The 22,061-nt window shown below is 48.4% G+C and overlaps 1 protein-coding gene across 8 annotated transcripts in view; it reads right to left on the minus strand.

Moving 5' to 3' along the window:
- The window catches only part of IL11RA (interleukin 11 receptor subunit alpha), a 136,660-nt gene that overhangs the window by 8,484 nt on the left and 106,115 nt on the right, over positions 1 to 22,061 (minus strand). For all 8 annotated transcript variants that reach the window (XM_053408061.1, XM_053408056.1, XM_053408052.1 and 5 more), the window contains 5 exons: positions 18,098 to 18,197; positions 14,463 to 14,523; positions 14,104 to 14,270; positions 12,768 to 12,882; positions 3,555 to 3,590 (listed from right to left, as the gene is read on the minus strand). In XM_053408061.1, coding sequence (XP_053264036.1) covers positions 3,555 to 3,590; positions 12,768 to 12,882; positions 14,104 to 14,270; positions 14,463 to 14,523; positions 18,098 to 18,197 — 479 coding nt within the window. The remainder of the gene's footprint in view (positions 1 to 3,554; positions 3,591 to 12,767; positions 12,883 to 14,103; positions 14,271 to 14,462; positions 14,524 to 18,097; positions 18,198 to 22,061) is intronic.

Genomic DNA, 22,061 nt, shown 5'->3' on the forward strand with positions numbered 1-22,061 from the left:
CGGGACCAGAGATTCTTAGAAGACTGGAGTAAATATATGAACTATTTGAAAAGCAGTTGTAATGAACAGATGACGCTAGTAGAACTGCAGGAAGTTTTGTAAGGAGGACTATATGAAATATTTCAAGAAAGACTATGAGGAGAATTATTAGTTAATGATAATTAAGAGTAATAGAGAAATTAAGAAATGCAGAATAAGTGATAAAGAATGGAAAATCATCAGAGGTGTTGACGGAAGTCTAAAACATTGTATAAGATAAGAAGTTATGTTATATGATTGTTGGAAAAAATATGTTAAAAAACCTATATATATATGAAACAGCTGCTTTTCTAGGGCCACTCAATAGGGCACAAAGAAATCCCTGTGTTTTCAAGTTCCCCAAATCTCTTAATGGCCACGATTGTGATGATGCAAGAACTGGTTGCACCCCAAGAGACAATCTGCACCTGCCTTTACCAATCGAGTGCTCTCTGAATGTTTTGGGCTACAGTTTCCATCTCCCCAGTCAGGTTCCCTGAAACATCTGTAGGGCACCAGGTTGGTGGACTGTGTGGATCTACACAGTCAGAATAATCACATGTTAGGAGTTCCACCATTTCAGAAGGTGAGAGATTTTGTATGGGAAGAGTACCAAGTGTGTGTGTGTGTGTGTGTGTGTGTGTGTGTGTGTGTGTGTGTCTGTGTCTGGGGATAAGATGCACAAAAGCAGGACCTGAGCACAGGAGCATTTCTCCTCCTGCAGTTTCCAGCAGTTGGCATTCAGAGGCATTTACAGTGGAGGGAGAACACAGCCCTCAATAGTCTCATAAGAAACAACTCAGACCTTGTGATCACAAGATAGAAAAGTATGTTTAACAGTTGCTGAAAATGATATGCTAAAAAACTAATTATATATATATATATATATAGAGAGAGAGAGAGAGAGAGAGTGAGTGAGTCCCACAACCTTGGATGCCTTCATTACACACCTTTAGGCGCCAAGCAAAAGCGTTCCTTTTTAACCAGGCCTTTGCTTGACCTGACCATAACCTTTTAAAATGTGGCTCTTGGGGTGTGTCTGCATATTATTGGGTTATTGCTTTTATTTTATATACTGTGATCTTTTTATGTGAACCACCCTGAGACACCTGGGTATAGGGTGGTATAATAATAATAATAATAATAATAATAATAATAATAATAATAATAATAAATGCCTGATAAAAACTGAAAGCCAATCATTGCGCACCACGACCCTCTGTGTGCCCAATGTGCTGAAGAGCCTTGCATACTTCTGCATTGGGACCTAAGCCTGGAGAACCAGTTTAGCCCTCGACTGGAAGCGTCAATGAGGCCTGCAAGGGTTTTCAGGAGAGCAGGGGAAAGTCAGCCCCTCTCTCCCCAGCCCCTTCCCCCAAATGACATCACCATTGTTCAGGAATCTTGCCTGCCAGCGTGCTTTGTGTGCCTTGGAGTAAACTTGCACACCAGGGGTTTCCTGCTTCCTGGCTCAGAGCCAAGATGCTTTTGCATTCCCAGAAGGTCGCAAGCAGGTTGCAAGGAGCCTCACAAGTGGGGAAAGGAAACCGAGACGGATCCTTCTGGGCGTGCGATGCTACGAGGCGAGGTGATCGCGTGCGAATCGTGGGAGCAGCTGGGCTGAGGCGTGCAATCTCCGAGGGCACAGAGGAAGGAGCCGTCAAGCCCAGCTGCAAGATGGGAAGGTCTTCCTTTGCTGGAGGCCCCAGTGGGGGAAAAGACGAAGGGAAATGGGAATGGGAAGCGTCCAAGAAAGGATAGGAAGCAGGGGCCATCATCCATTAGTCCTGCCAGCCTGAAAAAAGAATGCCTACCTTCATTGCCGACAAAGGTCCGTATAGTTAAAGCTATGGTTTTCCCAGTAGTGATGTAGGGAAGTGAGAGCTGGACCATCAAGAAGGCTGATCGCCGAAGAATGGATGCTTTTGAATTCTGGTGCTGGAGGAGACTCTGGAGAGTCCCATGGACTGCAAGAAGATCAAACCTCTCCATTCTGAAGGAAATCAGCCCTGAGTGCTCACTGGAAGGACAGATCCTGAAGCTGAGGCTCCAAGACTTTGGCCACCTCATGAGAAGAGAAGACTCCCTGGAAAAGACCCTGATGTTGGGAAAGATGGAGGGCACAAGGAGAAGGGGACAACAGAGGACGAGATGGTGGGACAGTGTTCTTGAAGCTACCGGCATGAGTTTGATCAAACTGCGGGAGGCAGTGGAAGACAGGAGTGCCTGGCGTGCTCTGGTCCAGGGGGTCATGAAGAGTCGGACACGACCAAACGACTCAACAACAACAACATCCCTCTGAAACCTCCAAGACATCTCCTGGAAAAGGCGGTTTTGAGAGAAATACCATCTTGAGTCCCTTCTTCAAAAGGCAAACTTACTAAGTCCTTTCAAATTCAATGGGAGATGTATAGGGTTGTGCTGTGATGCTTTTAAAACGATAAAAGAGTTGAGTTTGCAAATATTTGCTGTGCTAGGCTCTGCTTCCACAGCTGGAGGCAGCGGTGCTTCTGAATACCAGATGCCGTGAATCGCAGGAGGGGAGAGATGCTCTCATTTTTATCTATTTCTTTGATTTCATAAAATTTATACACTGCTTGGTTGTAAAAAAACAACAACCCACCGAAACTCTCAAAACAGTTTACAAAAACAAGAAAAACTTTTAAACATACCGAAGTTAAAATAGTACAGTCATACCTCACGTTACGTTTGCTTCATGTTACGTTTTTCAGGTTGCGTCCCGCGGTGATCCGGAAGTACTGGAAAGGGTTACTTCTGTGTTTTGTCGCTCGCACATGCGCACAAGCACTAAATCACGCTTTGTGCATGTGCACAAACGCCCAATCGCGCCACGCACCTGCGCAGATACGGCACCTTCAGGTTGCGCAATTTTCATGTTGGAACGGGCCTCCGGAATGGATCCCATTGGCAACCAGAGGTACCACTGTATAACAAAATTCCTGTGTTCGAGTCCAGCTTGTGGGCTTTTTCCCATTGGGGCATCTAGTTGGCCGTTGTGAGAGATGAGCCACTGGCCTGATCCAGGCGGCTCTATTTATATTATTTAAAAGGAGGTCAGAAAGAAGAGGTGGAATGCTCAGCTGAAGCTAAGAGGAAAGGGCCCAAGAAAGAAGATTCCACCTAAACATTAGGAAGAACTTCCTGACAGTAAGAGCTGTTTGACAGTGGAATTTGCTGCCAAGGAGTGTGGTGGAGTCTCCTTCTTTGGAGGTCTTTAAGCAGAGGCTTGACAACCATATGTCAGGAGTGCTCTGATGGTGTTTCCTGCTTGGCAGGGGGTTGGACCCGATGGCCCTTGTGGTCTCTTCCAACTCTATGATTCTATGATTCTATGATTCTATAAGCCAGAGGGAGGCAGATTTGGGTTCCATAGGAGGAGTCCTAAGCAGATGGACAGGAAAGTCTTCCCTATAACGGAGTTTCTGCAAGAGAAGCCAAAGGAGCTATCGCTTGGGGCATCCCTGGGACGCAAACATGACAGCCTTGAGACAAAGGGCTGGACCACAAGAACTCACCTTTGCTTCTTGGATTCAAGATCCAGGGATCCACTCCTGCGGGAAAACGGGAGAAAAAGGGAGAAAGCATTGAGGAAATCTGGCACGTGAGCAGGACTTTGGAACAGGGAGAAAACTGCATTCTACTATTATAAATAAAAAATTATTATTATGCGCCCTCCCATCGGATGTCAAAGAAATAAACAACTACCAGACGTTCAGAAGACAGCCTTCAGATAAGGCAGCCCTGTTTAGGGAAGTTTTTAATGACTGATGTTTTAATGTATTTTGAATCGTTTGTTGGAAGCTACCCAGAGTGGCCGGGGAAACCCAGCCAGATGGGTGGGATGTAAATAATAAAAATTTGCTTTCTCCATACATGCATCTCCTAAATTTGCTCCAGGGGTTTCCCCAACCAATCCGCTGGAACAGGTTTTTTTATGGGGGCAGGTGGGCACAGGGAGAAGAAATGGCAGGGAAGTTACACTGTACTTTTAAACGCTGTTGCTCTAGCGTGATTGTTTAGTCGGACACCGCCCTCCATAATTATTACAGCCATCCTGCAGTTATTACCACATTCATTTGCTTATTTCATAAAATGTATAAACCGCTTGATTGGTTGTAAAATAAAATTAAAAAAACACTTCTAAGAGATTTACAAAAGGAATAAACAATAACATTATTGGTAAAAAAATTTTTTAACTCATTTAGAATGTTCAAAAAATTGAAATCAGTGATAAACTGAAAACAGATCAAAATGCACTTTGGTGTTTTCTACATGGCTGGGTAGAGTTTTCTAAAGAAAAACGTTCTGAGCAGGCACTGGAAGGAGCACAGCAAAGGCGTCTGCAGGATTATATTTAACAATATTTATGCCAAACAACTTTTATTACAATTTACATTTGATTGTAATAAAACCTCCGAGTGGTTTACAAAAAACAAAACACATTATAATTACCCATATAAAAGACAGTTAAAAACTGCTGTTTTGAAAATACACACGTCAAAAACTAAGCAAAATCAACAATTGGCTGACAGCAGCTTAAAATGCAAAAAACGTTTACTTGTCTGGATAGGACTTCCTAAACAAAAACGTTTTCAGCAGGCACCAGTAAGCATAGAGCAAAGAACTTTCCCCATCTCTCTCTTTCTCTCTCTTTAAAGCTTTTTTATTTTAATGCTTTATTAACTGTAGTTACATCCATTACATCAAAGACATTTTATAGTCTGTAAATCAAGCTCATCAAAATAAAAATTCCATCGAAGAAGTATATATCTTCATAAATTTGACTTCCTGTCCTTCTCAACATCTTTTCACTCTAGTAAACCTATTGCCAAAATTTATCAGCAAAATCATAATAAAGTATTAATATGCATCTATGTATATATATCCATTTTAGCCCATTTAACCTTTATCTACAGAGCTTATTCAAAAGCTGCTACCGAATTCAGATTGCAACACTTATTTTTTAAGTAACTCTTTAGAGGTTTCCAGTGATCAACGAACTCATTGTTTTTGCTTATCTTTAATCTTTTCCGAGAGACTATCTAGTTCAGCAAATTCTACCAATTTTAGTAACCATTCTGATCAGATGGGGATTTGGTAACTCTTCCAATGTCTTGCTATGAGTACTCTCATGACTGCGGTGCCATGCAGAAAGATTTCCCTTATCCTCCTGGCTATATCTGGTCCTGTAAAAAAGGTAAAGGGACCCCTGACCTTTAGGTCCAGTCGTGGCCGACTCTGGGGTTGCGGCGCTCATCTCGCTTTACTGGCCAAGGGAGCCGGCGTACAGCTTCCGGGTCATGTGGCCAGCAGGACTAAGCCGCTTCTGGCGAACCAGAGCAGTGCACGGAAACGCCGTTTACCTTCCCGCCGGAGCGGTACCTATTTATCTACTTGCACTTGGACGTGCTTCTGAACTGCTAGGTTGGCAGGAGCTGGGACCGAGCAACGGGAGCTCACCCCGTCGCGGGGATTCGAACTGCCAACCTTCTGATCGGCAAGTCCTAGGCTCTGTGGTTTAATCCACAGCGCCACCCGCGTCCCCCCTGGACACCATAAAAAGGTAAAGGTAAAGGGACCCCTGACCATTAGGTCCAGTCGTGGCCGACTCTGGGGTTGCGGTGCTCATCTCGCTTTATTGGCCAAGGGAGCCGGCGTACAGCTTCCGGGTCATGTGGCCAGCAGGACTAAGCCACTTCTGGCGAACCAGAGCAGCGCACGGAAACGCCGTTTACCTTCCCACCGGAGTGGTACCTATTGATCTACTTGCACTTTGACGTGCTTTCGAACCGTAATACCCAATAAAAAGGATTCTGGTTTTTTTAGGGGAAGGATGGATTTAACATTATTTGAAACTGCGTATGTGTGTCATTCCAGAAGGTTTTGAACTTTTTACAAACCCACCACATGTGGAGCATTGTTCCACCTGATTCTCCGCATCTCCAACATATATTAGGGACAGTTTTGTACATTTTGAAGAGTTTAGAAGGGGTTAAATAGCTTCCCCCTCTCAATAGGCAGGGAGTTCCAGAGAGGAGTTGCTATTATTCTCATCTCCATATTGGAGAATAGTGGCAATGAGGGAGGAAGAGGGATAGGGAGAGCGAGAGAGAGAGAGACAGAGAGAGAGAGAGAGAGATGAAAAACAGCGCTTGGTGAGCTTGTGTTGGTGGGAGGTTTGATCCTGGGGTTTTTTGGCTCACAGCTCCTGCTGTCACCTCCTAGGCCACCTTGGCCGTGCTCCTTGAGCGTATGGGAGGGCACATGCCCTGTGGCCGGCCAGCACCCACACCAGGGCCCGTTCCGTCCTGCAAAGGAAGGGCACTGCACCCTGGCCAGCTGCTCCAGCGTAATGCCAAGGTTTGGCCTGAAGGAGGCAGCCTCCTTTCAGAGTCAAGAGCGGATGCCTATTATTCATTCATTCATTTCGTTCATTCATAAAATTTATACACCACTCGATTCTAAAAACAACAATGTCAAAGCATATCCTACAAAGACAAAACAAGAAAATAAAGAACCCTGCTTTAAAACATAACAAGAAGTTAGAATGCTATAACATATTAAAACTGGGACATCTGTCTAATCCTCTTTTAAAGCCATCCAGGGAATTCTTGAGAAAGCGAGTTCCAAAGTTCAATTTTTCTCTGCCTCTTAGCCCCCTGCTAGGTAGTCCCGTTGCCCTTGAGGGGTTGCTATAGCCCGCTTTGGGTACCACTGGGCTAGCATGTCAATGCCCGGCTTGCCCAACACCACAAAAGGTTGCCCACATGCCTTCTAAACTCCAGATGTGCTCTATGGCAGAGGTGCATGCACGGCACAGGGGAGGCAAGATCCCCTCTAGTCGGAGCAGGGAACTGATTTGGCTGGGAAGCCAGATGTTTACCTCCCCCACCAGCCAAGTTTGGCAGGTGAGCACCTGTCAATCTCCTAGCATCACAATGACTGTCAAGTGAATCATTTCCTTTCCATGCATATTTAAAAACCAATTTCCCTGGCAATCAGCTGGCCTGGGGTGCCTGCAAAACCTCATTTTGGGGGAACCAAAATTTGTATTCAGCAGCCAGAATGGTATTTGCCCCAAGGTGGAAGGAGGATGTTGTTCCAATCAAGAGATTAAATTGATGGATTATGCCAAAATGGCAAAATAAATGGGTGTGGTAAGAAACCAAGAGGAATTATTTTTATTTTTATTAAAGAGTGGGGAACATTTGTGGAATATTTGAAAAATCATGGCATGCAAGTAAGGGCATTAGTAAGGTCAACTCAAATCAAGCAGTTAAAAGTATTATCAAGATTAATTGTAGAATAACTTTAAAATGGAATAAAGTGGAAAAATGCAGTGTTAAATATTTAATTGAGATAAGAAACCACAGAAGGGTTGGAGAGGGAAGACTAAAATGTATTTGTATTGGAAGTATGTCATGGTAAGGTGCGGATTTGTAAATTTTTGAAAACTTAAATAAAATTTATGAAAATAAAATAAAATGGGGAGGTCCTGCTGGTGGAGCCCAGCTGGCGTTGACCTGTGACAGGGTCTTTTTAGTGGCAGTCCCAATGCTGAGTTGGAATCACCTTTCACGTGATGGATTCACAAGAAAGGAAATTCCATCTCAACTTGGGGAATAACTTTCTGATGGCAAGAACCGTTTGCCACTGGAACGGACTTCCTCAGATCGAAAATTTTAAAAACAATTACCAAACCATAGGACACGGGTGGCGCTGTGGGTTAAACCACAGAGCCTAGGGCTTGCCGATCAGAAGGTCGGCGGTTCGAATCCCCGCGATGGAGTGAACTCCCGTTGCTCGGTCCCTGCTCCTGCCAACCTAGCAGTTCAAAAGCACGTCAAAGTGCAAGTAGATAAATAGGTACCGCTCTGGCGGGAAGGTAAACAGCATTTCCGTGCACTGCTCTGGTTCGCCAGAAGCGGCTTAGTCATGCTGGCCACATGATCCGGAAGCTGTACGCCGCCTCCCTTGGCCGATAAAGCGAGATGAGCGCAGAAATCCCAGAGTCATCTGCGACTGGACTTAATGGTCAGGGGTCCCTTTACCTTTACCTTTTTACCAAACCATAAAGTGTCGTCTTACAACAGATGTTAAGTCTTGTGAGCATCAAAGCAAGCTCAGAAAATTTTTTACATTACAGATTAAGCTCACATCCACAGGGCACACTTTAATCTAAATCATTAAGATAATTTCTCCATAATGGCTGCTAAATTACAGTATTATTGGTAATAAACGAAGTAAATCGAGAACATATGGATCAAGCCAATCTTTCTTTGTTCTTCCTATTACCATCCTCTGATGATGAGTTTAAGCACCACTTAAGTGCTATATTCCACACTTCTTGTGTCCAGGTGTGTGTGGAGCTGCCCGCCCCCCAACTGGAAGCAACGATCGTATTTTTCCGTGTATAACACGCTCCTGTGTATTTTGGGGGACTACAAATTGAGATGGCCCAGAGTTGTTGAGTTTTTTGGGGGGAGGATTGCCCCCAGTTTTTGAGCTTTTTGGGGGGGTTGCCTAAAATCACTCACCTGCCTGACCAACGCTGACAATAGTGAGTGCCGCCAAAGCCACCAATCGACTGCCCAATCACCGCCAGCAGCTGTCAATCGCACCCCCAATTGCCACAGCGCCAGCCTATCAATAATTGCCGCAGTCACCAAAGACCCGCCCTTTCACAGATGACAATCTCCTGCTCGCGGCAGCAACCAGTCGCCAGTCCACCCTCTGCACTCTCCGTGTATAAGACGACCACAAATTTTCCACATTATTTTCTAATCCTCGCCTTATACACAGAAAAATACGGGATTTGTCTCACTGCTGTCATAAGAAAGAAGACCCACAGTTTACTGCGACATGTGGATTGTTAATGTTTTACACTGACAGCTGGGCTAGCATAGGAGCAGGTAAAAGATGTTGCCCTGTTATTACGGAGGACAATGAAATCCCAACCCCCTAGATGATAGATAGATAGATAGATAGATGATAGATAGATAGATAGATAGATAGATAGATAGATAGATGATTGATAGATAGATAGATAGATAGATAGATAGATAGAGGTTACCAGATGCTTTTCAATGAATCCAGGGACACTTTAATTAATTAATTCATTCATTCATTAAATACGATGCATTTCGGACATTGATGCTGCAGCGATGGCGGTGGCAGAGGCGCGGCCACCACCTTGACCTCAAACGCCACATTTCCCCTTCCTCTGAGGTTTCTATCTCCTTTCTCCATGAGCTTGGGCAGCCCCTGAATAGTTGGTTCTTCAGTGGTGGTGGTGGGGAAGCAGTGTGCGGTGGGTCAGGCATGGAAGGTGGAGAAGGAGGGCCGAGAGCAGTGGCGGAGGAGAGGCTAGGGCAGTGCGATGCCTCCCTTACCATTGGAGCAGCCCCAATCCCATTCCTCCTTGCGTGCAAGCGGGAGGGGGCAGGGATCCCTCAGCTGGGAAGGGAGGCTTCCCGTTGCCTAACTGAGAGATCCCTGCCCCCTCCTGCTTCCACGCAAGCTCCATTAGGCAGCGTGAAGCCTCCCTTCCCAGCTTAGTTGCTGGGGTCAGGGAAGGTGGAGGCAGCCCGGAAGCTGCGTCTTTGAGCCCCTGCACCACCATCATATGGGGACTTCTGAGCAGCTCCTGAAGCCAGCCAGAGCCAACTGCTCCGGGCTGCTGAGACGGCCACTGCTGAGTTTCCCGGGGACATTAGATGAAATCCAGGGACATTCCGGGGATGGAATTTATCCAGGGACATATTCGCAAATCCGGGGACTGTCTCCGGGTGTGTGGGTGTGTGGATGTGCTCAGCTTGCTTCCTTCTTCCTATAGGCCGTCTGGGCCAGGAGTCAACCCCAGAATGGCAGATGATGATGATGGACTATATGGAACTTGCCGAACTGACTAGAAGACTCTGAGACCAGAGAGAAGAGATGGTGGAAGAAGTTTAAAGAATATTTGAAAAGTATGTTAATATTTAAATCTTAGAATAGCTTTGGAAGTGGATATAGGCTGTAGGGTTAGAAGTAGAAGATAGTGTTTTTTAAAATAGTATTATTTGTAAGTGATAAAATGTGAAGATTTTTATGGTAAAAGTAAGTGTGATAAAAAATGGTTAAAACTGTATATGTTAACTGCTAAAGATGAGGTAAAATGAAAATCAGATGGGGGGACTTGGGGAAGCTCACCTAACAATGTTTAGAAAAAATAAGGATACGACAAGAACTCGCTTGTATTGTTTGTTTTTCTGTTTGTGTTGTTTAGTTGTGTTATAAAATGAATAAAAATTTTTTTCTGGGGGGGGGGAGGAGTCAACCCCAGCCAGGCGCTCCCTTCTTGAAGAACGCCACAAGAGATCTTCCTGCTGGGACCATGGAGCTGTTGTTGTTGTTGTTTAGTCATTTAGTCGTGTCCGCCTCTTCGTGACCCCCTGGACCAGAGCACGCCAGGCACTCCTGTCTTCCACTGCCTCCCGCAGTTTGGCCAAACTCATGCTGGTAGCTTCGAGAACACTGTCCAGCCATCTCTTCCTCTGTCGTCCCCTTCTCCTTGTGCCCTCCATCTTTCCCAGCATCAGGGTCTTTTCCAGGGAGTCTTCTCTTCTCATGAGGTGGCCAAAGGATTGGAGCCTCAGCTTCAGGATCTGTCCTTCCAGTGAGCACTCAGGGCTGATTTCCTTCAGAATGGATCGGTTTGATCTTCTTGCAGTCCATGGGACTCTCAAGAGTCTCCTCCAGCACCAGAATTCAAAAGCATCAATTCTTCGGCAATCAGCCTTCTTTATGGTCCAGCTCTCACTTCCATACATCACTACTGGGAGCTACCCCTCACTTTTTTAATAGGGAGGGAGTGTGACTTTGGGTTCTTTACAGCTTGGCTAACTGTGTCGGAAAGGTGCCAGAGGGGCTTCAGCCTCCCTTCCCCCCTCCCACCCTGCGGTGGACTTGGTGGGCCTGGAACCGTCCTCTCGGTTACTCCACCCTTCTGGAATGTCGGGTGGAGACATCAGGGGCCCCCACCTCCCTTTCCGTCCAGGCAGCACTTTCCCCTTCGTCTGGAAAGACACAAATCTTTCTTCTTCTTGGTGAGTATCGATTTGGACAAAGCAATGGAAAGCCGCGTGGTGTGTTTTTTGGGGAAGGGCCTCCCGGCCAGCCAGCCAGCCAGCAAGGTTTGGAAAAGAATGCAGCATTTGCAAGGGCAGGAGAATGCAAAGTCAGAATGCGAGGAGAGGGAGGGAAGCCAGCCGGAATTGCTGCTGCAGCGGCTTCTGCTGCCCCACCCTAACCTGCATCTCCCACCCCATCCCTCTACTCTGCCTGCATTAACTGAGAAATGGGTCCAAGTGTGGGAAGAGAGCTGCCCCGGCCTGGACGTTCCTTTGATCCACGTTACCATCGCGGAGGAGGCAGACCACGGAAATGAAGGGTCTGGAAACAAAGACTTAGGAGGAATACTTCTGGGAGTTGGGGATGTTTGGGCTGAAGAAGAGAGGACCGAGAGAGGACATGAGGATACTGTTGGCATCCTGCTGTCTCAGGATACGAGGAAGGAGTGTGTCTTTGGGGGTGAAGACCAACCGCTGGGGAGTTATAGCACCTGCAGTGGCTGCAGAGACCGATAAGGGAGAGACATGTTTCGTTGCAGCTGAGGCAGAGGAAGGCGTCTGGTTGTGCTGCTGCAGATGCACCAGGGCGTTTCTTCTCTTTTTGCTCCTCACAGCAGTCATTCCTCCTCTTGTCTCTGCTGTGGATGCACTGTTAGAATTCCTGCTCCGTGATTGCAGTCATGGGATTGTTGTCTTTCACATGACGGTGTATGTTTTGACTCCACAGTGTGGGAAGTGACGGAGGCAGGATGATTGTGTTACTGTGTTTGTGTTACTATTGTCCTTTGTTTTCTCTCTTTGCTGTCTGATGCTAGAGAGAGAGGGAGCCATGTTGCAGTACTCTGTGTGTGTTTATATGTAAATAAGGTAGATTAGCCAAAATGCTGAGTTGCTGAGGTCTGTTACACAAGCTGCGCAAACTCTGCAGATCCCTAAGTGTGCCGGTGTCTGTTGGCATCAGTCGCTGTGATGTTCGGGCAGAAGAAAGCTTTTGAAGCTCCCGAACGAAAGACCAGGAGGGAGGGAACATGTCAGTTGGGCATGTGTCTCTGCCAGGGTCCTACTTGAGTATAGGCTGAACTCCTGACATGCACAACCTGACTGTCTCCTGGCTCTGCAAGGGATTCCCACACAGCAGGGCCTTCATGTCATGTTTGCAGACAACTTGGTCTGCTGGCGGGCCTGGTGCCTAAAGCCATCTCCTTGGGGACCCTGAGAGCCATCTTCCAAGAAGGCCAGCATGTTTTCTGTTTCTCCAGAGGGTAGAACCCGAACCAATGGCCTCAAATGACACAAAATGAGATTCCGACTAACCATTAGGAAGACGTTCCTGATGATAAGAATTGTTATCAGACTCCCTTGGAAGGTGGTGGCCTTTCCTACGTGGGAAGGTTTTAAGCGGGGGGGGGGGGGGACATCTGTCAGGAAGTCTTAGCTGTGATTGGGCTAAGGGGGTTGGGCTAGATGACCCTCAGGGATCCCTTCCAACTGCACAATTCCATGATTTTATGAACACACGAACTAATCTGCCATGCTGCACACCAGCTGGAGGTGGGTTCTTAGTTGTGGCGCAGGTACGCAAGGCCCCGATCCCTTCTGCAGACCTAGAGGCCTTACCTGTAGGAAGTGATGTATCTGGTGGGCAGGAAGGTCTCGACGGTGGAAGCCCAGAAGCAGGAAAGGTCCTCATAGTTTGGTGCCGTGCACAAGATGGAAGGCTTCCCTGGCAGGCCTGCGGGAGAAGCAAGGTGCGGCTTGGAGTAAGGGCACAAGCAGGGCAGGGAGCATGTTTGGCCTTCCTCCAATGGCTCCCACCTCCTGCCTAAGTTCAGGGGAAGCCCAGCTGCCCAGTGCTAGCATCCCAGATCAGCCCTTTGCTCCTGGCAAAAGCTCAAGGCTGGCCCAGCATTTGGGAAAGGGCCATAGCTCATTGTATGCAGAACATTCAAGGTGAGCATCGAGTTTTGGGTGGCCATTTCTTTCCGCAGCAGAGTTCCTTTTACAGAAAGGTTTTCCTGAATCTTCTACTTCTTTACAGCATCAGCATTCTAGCTATCTCTTAGCGAAATTCCCATTACAGGAATAAATACCATTTGGTTCTGTTTCTAAGAGTCTTTATTACAGTCATACCTCAGGTTACAGATGCTTCAGGTTGCGTTTTTTTGGGTAACGGACCTGCTGAAACCTGAAAGTACTGGAAAGGGTTACTTCCGGGTTTTGGGGGTCGCGCATGCGCAGAAGCGCCAAATTGAAACACGCGTGTGCACAAACACGCCGTTGCGGGTTGCAAACGTGCATCCCGCATGGATCGCGTTCGCAACCCGAGCGTCCACTGTATTTACAAAACCTTATGCTGGTCATTAGTAAATAAATAGAAACAAATAAAGCAACATAGTTGATCACATGCCCTAATAAAGGCACCTGTTACTGGGGAAATTCTCCATCGCCTAGCAACTTCTTCAAGACCATTTCCAAGTTTCTTCCAGAATATTCCGTCAGGTTCAATCCTCAGCATCTCTCAAGCTGGGAGAAACACTCTGCTTGAAACTCTGGCCGGTGGAGACAATTCTGGGCTCGATGGGACTTCCTATGTTCCTAACCGCCCCACCCTCATTCCCAAGAATTTCCCCACCTTGCCATGAACCTGTGCAGCCCAGCGGCGGAGAAAGCCTCTGTGGCACTTGAGGAACTGCCCATAGGAGGGATGGGACGGGGCGTGCGGCACCCATTCCCACCCCCTTCCGTTTTTGCTCACCTTCCTCTTTCCCGTTCTCTCCCCAGTGGGCCGGGCAATTGCGCCTGGCTGGGGAGTGCGCTCTGCCACGGTGGCCAGGTTGGGGTGCGTGATCTGGTGTGGCTGCCATCAGACCCAGCCAGGATTTTGTCATCCCCCTTCAGGGATGGCATCCGGGGTGCACCGCTCCGCCTCTGGTGCAGCCGACCCCAAACTTACGTCCGAGACGGAGCACAGTGGAGCTGAGGAGGACCCCGCTGGTGTCGTGGCAGCTGTAGACCCCTTCGGAGGAGAGCTGGGTGTGGGACAGGAGAAGCTGTCCAGCCTGCACCGCCGAGTCTTCTGGGAGGACGGTGCCTCCGTTCCACCGCCATTCCACCAAGGAGCTGAAAGCCAGAAAGCCGCAGTGAGGATGCACAAGAGGCAGAGACGTCTTGTCTGCAAACATGCCCTCTGTTCCCATCGAGGGGCCCAGAAAATCACCCTGGCCCGTCCCAAGGTGGTTCTTGCCTCCCCTCCCGCACTCAGAGGTCTTGCAGCTCCTCTGGAGGGGACCATGACTGCTTGGAGACACCTACCCGGGACTTGCTCCAGCGCACGTCAGGATCACTTCTTTCCCCAGCTGGGCATACGTCACCCCTGGAAAAGAGGCCCATGAACATGAACAACAGGGACACCCCATTTTGTATGGTGAGGAATCTCACACAAACATCCCAGAGCCGGCACACTGAGCAAGCCTTGCCCCCCAAGCAAGGAGGAGAGCTTAAAAGCTCTTTTACACGAGTTCTGCTTGGGTCGCCCGGCACAAAAAGAGCTTTTAAGCTCTCCGCATCGCTTCCTGGTAAGCCTCGCTGGGCAAACAGTCTCTGAGAGTTTGGGATTCTCTCTCCCTCCACCCCCCAGGGTTTGGATATAAGCAATCTTTGGGTGTGCATGCGAAATGTGTGCCTGAAGAAGTGTGTATGAACACGAAAGTTCATACAAATAACAAACTTAGTTGGTCTCTAAGGTGCTACTGGAAATATTTTTTTTTATTTTGTTTCGATGATGATGATGATGATGACAATTTATACCCCGCCCATCTGGCTGGGTTTCCCCAGCCACTCTGGGTGGCTGCCAACAGAACATTAAAACACGATAAAAGATCAAACATTAAAAACTTCCCTAAACAGGGCTGCCTTCAAATGTCTTCTAAAAGTCAGATAGCTGTTTTTCTCTTTGACATCTGGTGGGAGGGCGTTCCACAGGGCGGGCGCCATTACCAAGAAGGCCCTCTGCCTGGTTCCCTGTAACCTCACTTCTCGCAGGGAGGGAACTGCCAGAAGGCCCTTTGTGCTGGACCTCAGTGTCCAGGTAGAACGATGGGGGTGGAGACGATCCTTAAGGTCTACTGGGCCGAGGCCGTTTGGGGCTTTAAAGGTCAGCACCAACACTTTGAATTGTGCTTGGAAACGTACTGGGAGCCAATGTAGGTCTTTCAGGACCGGTGTTATATGGTCCTGGTGGCCACTCCCAGTCCCCAGTCTAGCTGCCGCATTCTGGATTAGTTGTAGTTTCCGGATCACCTTCAAAGGTAGCCCCACGTAGAGCACATTGCAGTAATTGAAGCGGGAGATAACCAGATCATGCACCACTCTGGCCAGACAGTCTGCGGACAGGGAGGGTCTCATCCTGCGTACCAGATGGAGCTGGGAGACAGCTGCCCTGGACACAGAATTGACCTGCGCCTCCATGGACAGCTGTGAGTCCAGAATGACTCCCAGGCTGTGCACCTGGTCCTCCAGGGGCACAGTGACCCCATTCAGGACAGCAGTCTTGCTCCCGGTCACCAGTCTTGCTGCCGCATTCTGGATTATAGACATTATGAAAGGAAATTAAAAAAAATCATCTCCCCCCGCCCAATCTCTGTGGTCTCTTGGGCTGCTTGAAAGAGCTTTAGCCCCATGCTAGGTAATGCAATCGGAGGACAAAGGAACAGGGCTGCTCTCCTGTTCAATACCTGCAAGGTACGTCAAGTAACAGGAAGAACGAGACTCACGAGCCCCAACCTGCTGTGCCTAAGGTGAGGCAGCGCTGGGGCTTGTTTGTGGGGCTGCCAGTTCACCTGCCCCCACGGGAAAAGGAAGCAGGAAGAAGCTGCTGCCAACTTGGCCAATAGATCTGTCTGTCAGCAACATAACATGCATGCCAGGCAGGTGAGTCCTTCTGCCTCATCTCTCTGCAGCCAAAACACCTGGAGGGCACCGGTTTGGGAACGCTGTCACAGAGAAAAGCCAAGTGCAGTCTCCCCAGTTACAGGGAGCAAGGCTGGGGGTGGGGAACGACTCTCTGCACCCAGTAGCCATAATAGGCACTAAGGGCCCAGTTTAAAGATTAAGAACCTCAGAACGGAAGAAGAGTCTGACGGATTAGCCCAATGGCCTTTCGATTTCACCATCCTCTTCTCACAGCAGCCAACCAGTGGGAAGGGCAGCAAAACCTGCCCCAGTCATTGGTACCGTCCAGGAGGCCGGGCGAGAGACTTGCCATCATTGCTCCCCACCCTGACATTTCCTTTTAGTGCTGCCAGCCTCCTCCGGAGAGATGCGGGAGCAAGAGGTTTGCCGCCCAGCCTGTATGCCAGCTGCGTGCCATCAAAGCCTCTCCTGAGAACGCCACTCAAGCCGGGCTCCTTGAGATGTAGCAAGACCAGTGCCAGAAACTTCATTATCGGCTAGCTTTCATTTTTGCTTCGAATTCACGTACTTAAGCTTTTCTGCAATGTCTCCTGTGCTTGCCAATTGTTGATTTTCGTTATTTTGAAATCGCTGGCATGTTCTGCATTTTGCATATTTGCATTGCTCTCTGTTTGGCTGTTTTGAATGCTTGCTGTGAGCTGCTTTGGGGACAGTGCATTGTGGAAAAGCCACATACAAACTCAATCAATCAATCAATCAATCAATCAATCAATCACAATCAAACCAACCCACAAGCAGGACTCAAGCACAAGAGCAGATCTCCCCTCATATGGCTTTCAGCAACTGATATTCAGAAGTATTGCTGCCTTTGATTGTGGATGAAGAGCATAGCCATCGATAGCCCTCTCCTCCATGAATTTTGCCTAATCTTCCTTGAAAGCTATCGAGGTTCTCTGAATAATAATAATAATAATAATAATAATAATAATAATTTATTATTTATACCCTGCCCATCTGGCTGGGTTTCCCCAGTCACTCTGGGTGGCTTCCAACCGAAGATTAAAAACAATACAGCGTCAGACATTAAAAACTTCCCTAAACAGGGCCGCCTTCAGTTGTCTTTTAAAAGTAAAATAGTTGTTTATTGCCTTGACATCTGGTGGAAGGGAGTTCCACAGGGCGGGTGTCACTACAAAGAAGGCCCTCTGCCTGGTTCCCTGTAGTTTTGCTTCTCGCAATGAGGGAACCGCCAGAAGGCCCTCGGTGCTGGACCTCAGTGTCCGGGCAGAACGATGGGGGTGGAGACGCTCCTTCAGGTCTACTGGACCTTTGAGGCCGTTTAGGGCTTTAAAGGTCAGCACCAACACTTTGAATTGTGCTCAGAAACGTACTGGGAGCCAATGTAGGTCTTTCAGGACCGGTGTTATATGGTCTCGGCGGCCGCTCCCAGTCACCAGTCCAGCTGCCGCATTCTGGATAAGTTGTAGTTTCTGGGTCACCTTCAAAGGTAGCCCCACGTAGAGCGCATTGCGGTAATCCAAGCGGGAGATAACCAGAGCATGTACCACTCTGGCAAGACAGTCCGAAGGCACCTAGGGTCTCAGCCTGTGGATCAGATGGAGCTGGTAGACAGCTGCCCTGGACACAGAATTAACCTGCGCCTCCATGGACAGCTGTGAGTCCAAAATGACTAAGAAGTCCCAATCACTGAGACCTGTCTTCATAAGAGAGCCCTCGATAATTTTGCTTTCCCCTTGGTCCCTGCTTCCCACCACTCTGAGCTGGTCTGTTCCTTGGCCCCGATCCTGCTAAGACTTACCTCCCTGGCTCTAACCCTGCAAAGCAATCCTCCAAGCCCTAGAGCAGGCACCCCCAAACTCGGTCCTCCAGGTGTTTTGGGACTACAACTCCCATCACCCCTAGCTCACAGGACCACTGGTCAGGGATGATGGGAGTTGTAGTCCCAAAACACCTGGAGGGCCGAGTTGGGGGACTGCCTGCCCTAGAGAGATACTCGTCTGCAGGTGTCAGCTCACCTTCTTCTCCCCATTCTCCTGACATGGTGATGGACGTGGTCACCGAAACAGCCGCCAAGAGGACCACCACTCTGCCGACACAGGAGACAAGGGTCAGCATCTGAGAGCCAGGGAAAAAGAGGGGAGAAAAGAGACAATACTATAAGGCAGGTGGTCCAACCATCTCAAAACCAGCCAATGGGAAGGGCAACACACAACAGGATTACCTACAGATGGGCAATGTTACGGGTGCCGCACAAGACTCGCCATTTCTTAGTGTGGCAGCACCTACACTTTGGAACTCCCTGCCACTTGACACCAGGGAGGCGCCTTCACTGTACCCTTTCCAGCACCTGCTTAAAACATCTTTGTCTAGGCAAACCCATGTAGAATGTTGGCATGGGTTTTAATCTGTGTTTTTAGTTTTAATGTTGGTTTTAATTAGTTTTTTTAAATACCTGTTCTTGACATCAACCGTCAACTTCTGCATTGCAAGGATTCGTGGGGTCCCTTCCAACTCTGCTGTTCTAAGATTAATGTTTATTAAATTTATTAGTCGCTTTTGTTGCCACAGCAACTCAAAGCGACTTGCAATATTTTAATTTAATACAATTTGCTTTAAGTAATTTTTATGATGCCTATTTATGGAATTAATGTTTTTAACCTGTGGGGTTTTCCCCCCTCTTAAACACCGTGCTACTTGGTGAAGGAACTGCTTAATTGACCGTAAACTGCTTTGTGTCCATCGGTGGTGATCTACAATGGCGATCTACAAATATCAGAAATGAATAAACAAATGGAAGTTTTTTGAAGGGTGGGGGCATCCCAGAATGAAACCCACTCTGCTGGTTTACCAAAAGCTGGAAGGGGTGTGTGAACCCTCTGGCAGGCTTGGACCACGTTGGAGCCACGCATGGAAAATCAAACAGCTAATCTCCACAAGCAAATATTGGAACAGGGAGGAATTGGAGTCCGGAAACAAAGGCGCTTCCCTTGATTGCTACCTGCGCCAGGTTCAGGGTTCGGTCTCAGGTATCTCCTGCTCCCTCAAGGCTTTGGGCCAAGGAGAAGCAGAGGACAAAAGGGTGGGAAGGGGCACCCAAAGGCCATCTAGCCAAGGGTCACCCCTGCCCACAGGGGTCCGAGAGGGATCAGTTTACTAGGCTTCGTGGTAGTGCTAGCCTGGGGAGGAGCCGTTCTGGTGAAGGGAGGGAAAGAGATTTAGTAAAAAATAATAGAGTGCTGGACTAGGACCCGAGTTCGAATTCCCACCCAGCCATGAACCTCACTTGGCGGCCTTGGGCCAGTGGCTGCCTCTCAGCCTAAGCTACCTCACAGGGTTATTGTGGGGGTTAAATGAGGAGGTGGAGAACCACGCATGCCACCTGGAGCTCCTTGGGGGAAAAGGTGGGCTATAAATGCCATACAGAGAAATAAATTAAATTAAACGGAAACTCCGTAGAGCCAGCGAACCCATAGAGCCAAAGGACCAGGCTCATTGGCACAGTCCCACCAGGCTCTTAGGCATTTCTTGGGGAGGCTAAAGCACCCTCTAGCTGCGCTGGACTACAACTCCCATGAGCCCCAGGCAGCATGGCCATTTGGGGGGTGATGGGAGTTGTATTCCCAAACAGCTGGAGGGCGCTAGGTTGTACACAGCTGTGCTAAGGGTGGGCTGGGATGTTGCGGCTGGCAGCGCACCCTTCTTCCTAATATCCTGCTCCCTCGCCCTCGTCCTCTTGCCCCAGTTTCCAGCTACACTTTCCCAGCAGACACACCATGGCTACAGAAAGCACGCTCCATTGACCCGCTCACCTCTCGAGCTGCCGTGGTCCCACAAGACAAACAGAAATGAAACAAACAGGGAGCAAAACAGGCCTGAGTTGTGTCCTCTCCAGCCTGTCCTGCTGTATCTGCCGGATCTGGCCCCTCTTGCTGCCACACGAGTGGAAGATCCCAAATTGGTGAGGTGGTGGTTTGGGACTGGACCAGCCCAGTATAGGAAGGTCCTTAAAAGCACTCCCTACACTGTGTTTTCTTTCAAATATGGTATGGGAATGTGGTACCCAACCTGCATCTTTGCAGAAGTCGTAACTTGGGATCACAGCACCCAGATCGCGGCAACCTCAACAAGGTCACTTGCACCCCACAGTTTAATAAGGGCATCATTGCTTATTTTCACATCAGTGGAGTATAGTCATATAAGGATGTGTGGAAGTAAACAAGACACCCAAGTTCGTTCCTGGCTCCTTGGCTGCCTGTCTGTGTAGGGTGCCCAAACTTTTTTCAAAGACGGCCAGATTTGATGAAGTGAACATGCGGGAGGGCTGAACAAAGTTGTTGAGCTTTTTAAAATAATAATAATAATAATAATAATAATAATAATAATAATAATAATATTTTTTAATTTTTATCCCGCCCTCCCCAGCCGAAGCCAGGCTCAGAGCAGCTAACATCAATAAAAGTAACACAGCATTCTAAAATCAATTCATTCTAAGATCAATTCAAAATCAAATTAATGGCAACCATTGGGCTAGAGTTCTGTGAGGATTACCAAAGGAGGGGGTCAGGCTGTGCCTTGGCCAAAGGCCAGGCGGAACAGCTCCGTCTTGCAGGTCCCGGGGAAAGATGTCAAGTCCCGCAGGGCCCTAGTCTCTTGTGACAGAGTGCTCCACAAGATCGGGGCCACAGTCGAAAAAGCCCTGGCTCTGGTCGAGGCCAGCCTAACCTCTCTGTGGCCCGGGATCTCCAAGATGTTTTTATTTGAAGACCGTAAGGTCCTCCCTGGGACATACCAGGAGAGGCAGTCCCGTAGGTACGAGGGTCCTAGCATTGAGGTTGCCAAGCTTTTTAAAAGGATTTTACCCCAGGACATATACTGCCACGGGGGCTGGATTAAATCGGCCAGATTAGGCCCCCAAAACGGACTTTGGACATGCCTGGTGTAGACAATATGGGGCTCAATACATTACAATGAAGCTTCCAATGTCCAATGCTTTTTTGGAGACACTGCAATGATTATTTTAAAACAAGTCAACTGAGTACAGCAGCCTCCACCCCAAACAAACCTTCAAGGAAGATTATTTTTACCCTGCTCTGGAGGGCAGAACCCAAACCAACAGATTCAGATGAGAAGAAAGGGGATCCCAACTGAACATTGGGAGGAACTTACTAATGGTAAGAGCTGCTGGACAGTGGAACAGACTCCCTAGAAAGGAGATGGACTCTCCTTCCATGGCGGTTTCTAAGCAGAGGTTGGGCGGCCATCTGTCATGGATGCTTGAGCTGAGATTCCTGCCTTGTAGGGGGTTGGACTAGATGACCCCAGGGTCCCTTCCAATTCTACAATTGTACGATTCTATGAGACAGGCCTGAGCTAAGGCCTATTGGGAAACTGTGAGCAGAATCAAAGGTTCTCCTGGCCCCTCTTCCCTCCGTGACTCGCTGTACGGAGAAGACAACAGGCAAGGATTCCTTTCGAGGTTGCTGAGTTCATTCCAGAGCGCTTAGTGTTCAAAAGGAGAGCGATGGAGGCACAGACTGCTCCTCCCACAATCTGGTTTCAATAAATGCCCGTTTCACAAAGAGACGTTTCCCGGGACGCAGTCCAAGGACTGAAGACCAAGCCCCCCCCCCATCAAAGCGGGTGACTAAACTCGGGGGCAGGCTGACTCGTGAGGGACTGGGCTTCCCCTGGCAAGTTGATCACAGCCTTGCGAAATCAAAGAGCCGGTTCTGCCAAATGAGTGGACCCGACGCAACACGGATCGCAGGGGAATCGCCTGGGAAGAGCGGGGGCAGAGTGGATGACCTCTGGGGAACCTCTTGACCTTGCAACCGGCCTGCTGGAGGAAGCGCATTGCAGGCCATTTGCCGCCATGTGCGGAAGAAGCCAAACAGGCAAGATGGTGACTGGACTTGCCTTGAGGCAGGAGAGGCCTGGCATTTTCCAAATACAGTGGACACCCGGGTTGCGAATGTGATC

The sequence above is a fragment of the Podarcis raffonei genome, chromosome 11 (genome assembly GCF_027172205.1).
Source record: "Podarcis raffonei isolate rPodRaf1 chromosome 11, rPodRaf1.pri, whole genome shotgun sequence".
Classification (NCBI taxonomy): Eukaryota; Metazoa; Chordata; class Lepidosauria; order Squamata; family Lacertidae; genus Podarcis; species Podarcis raffonei.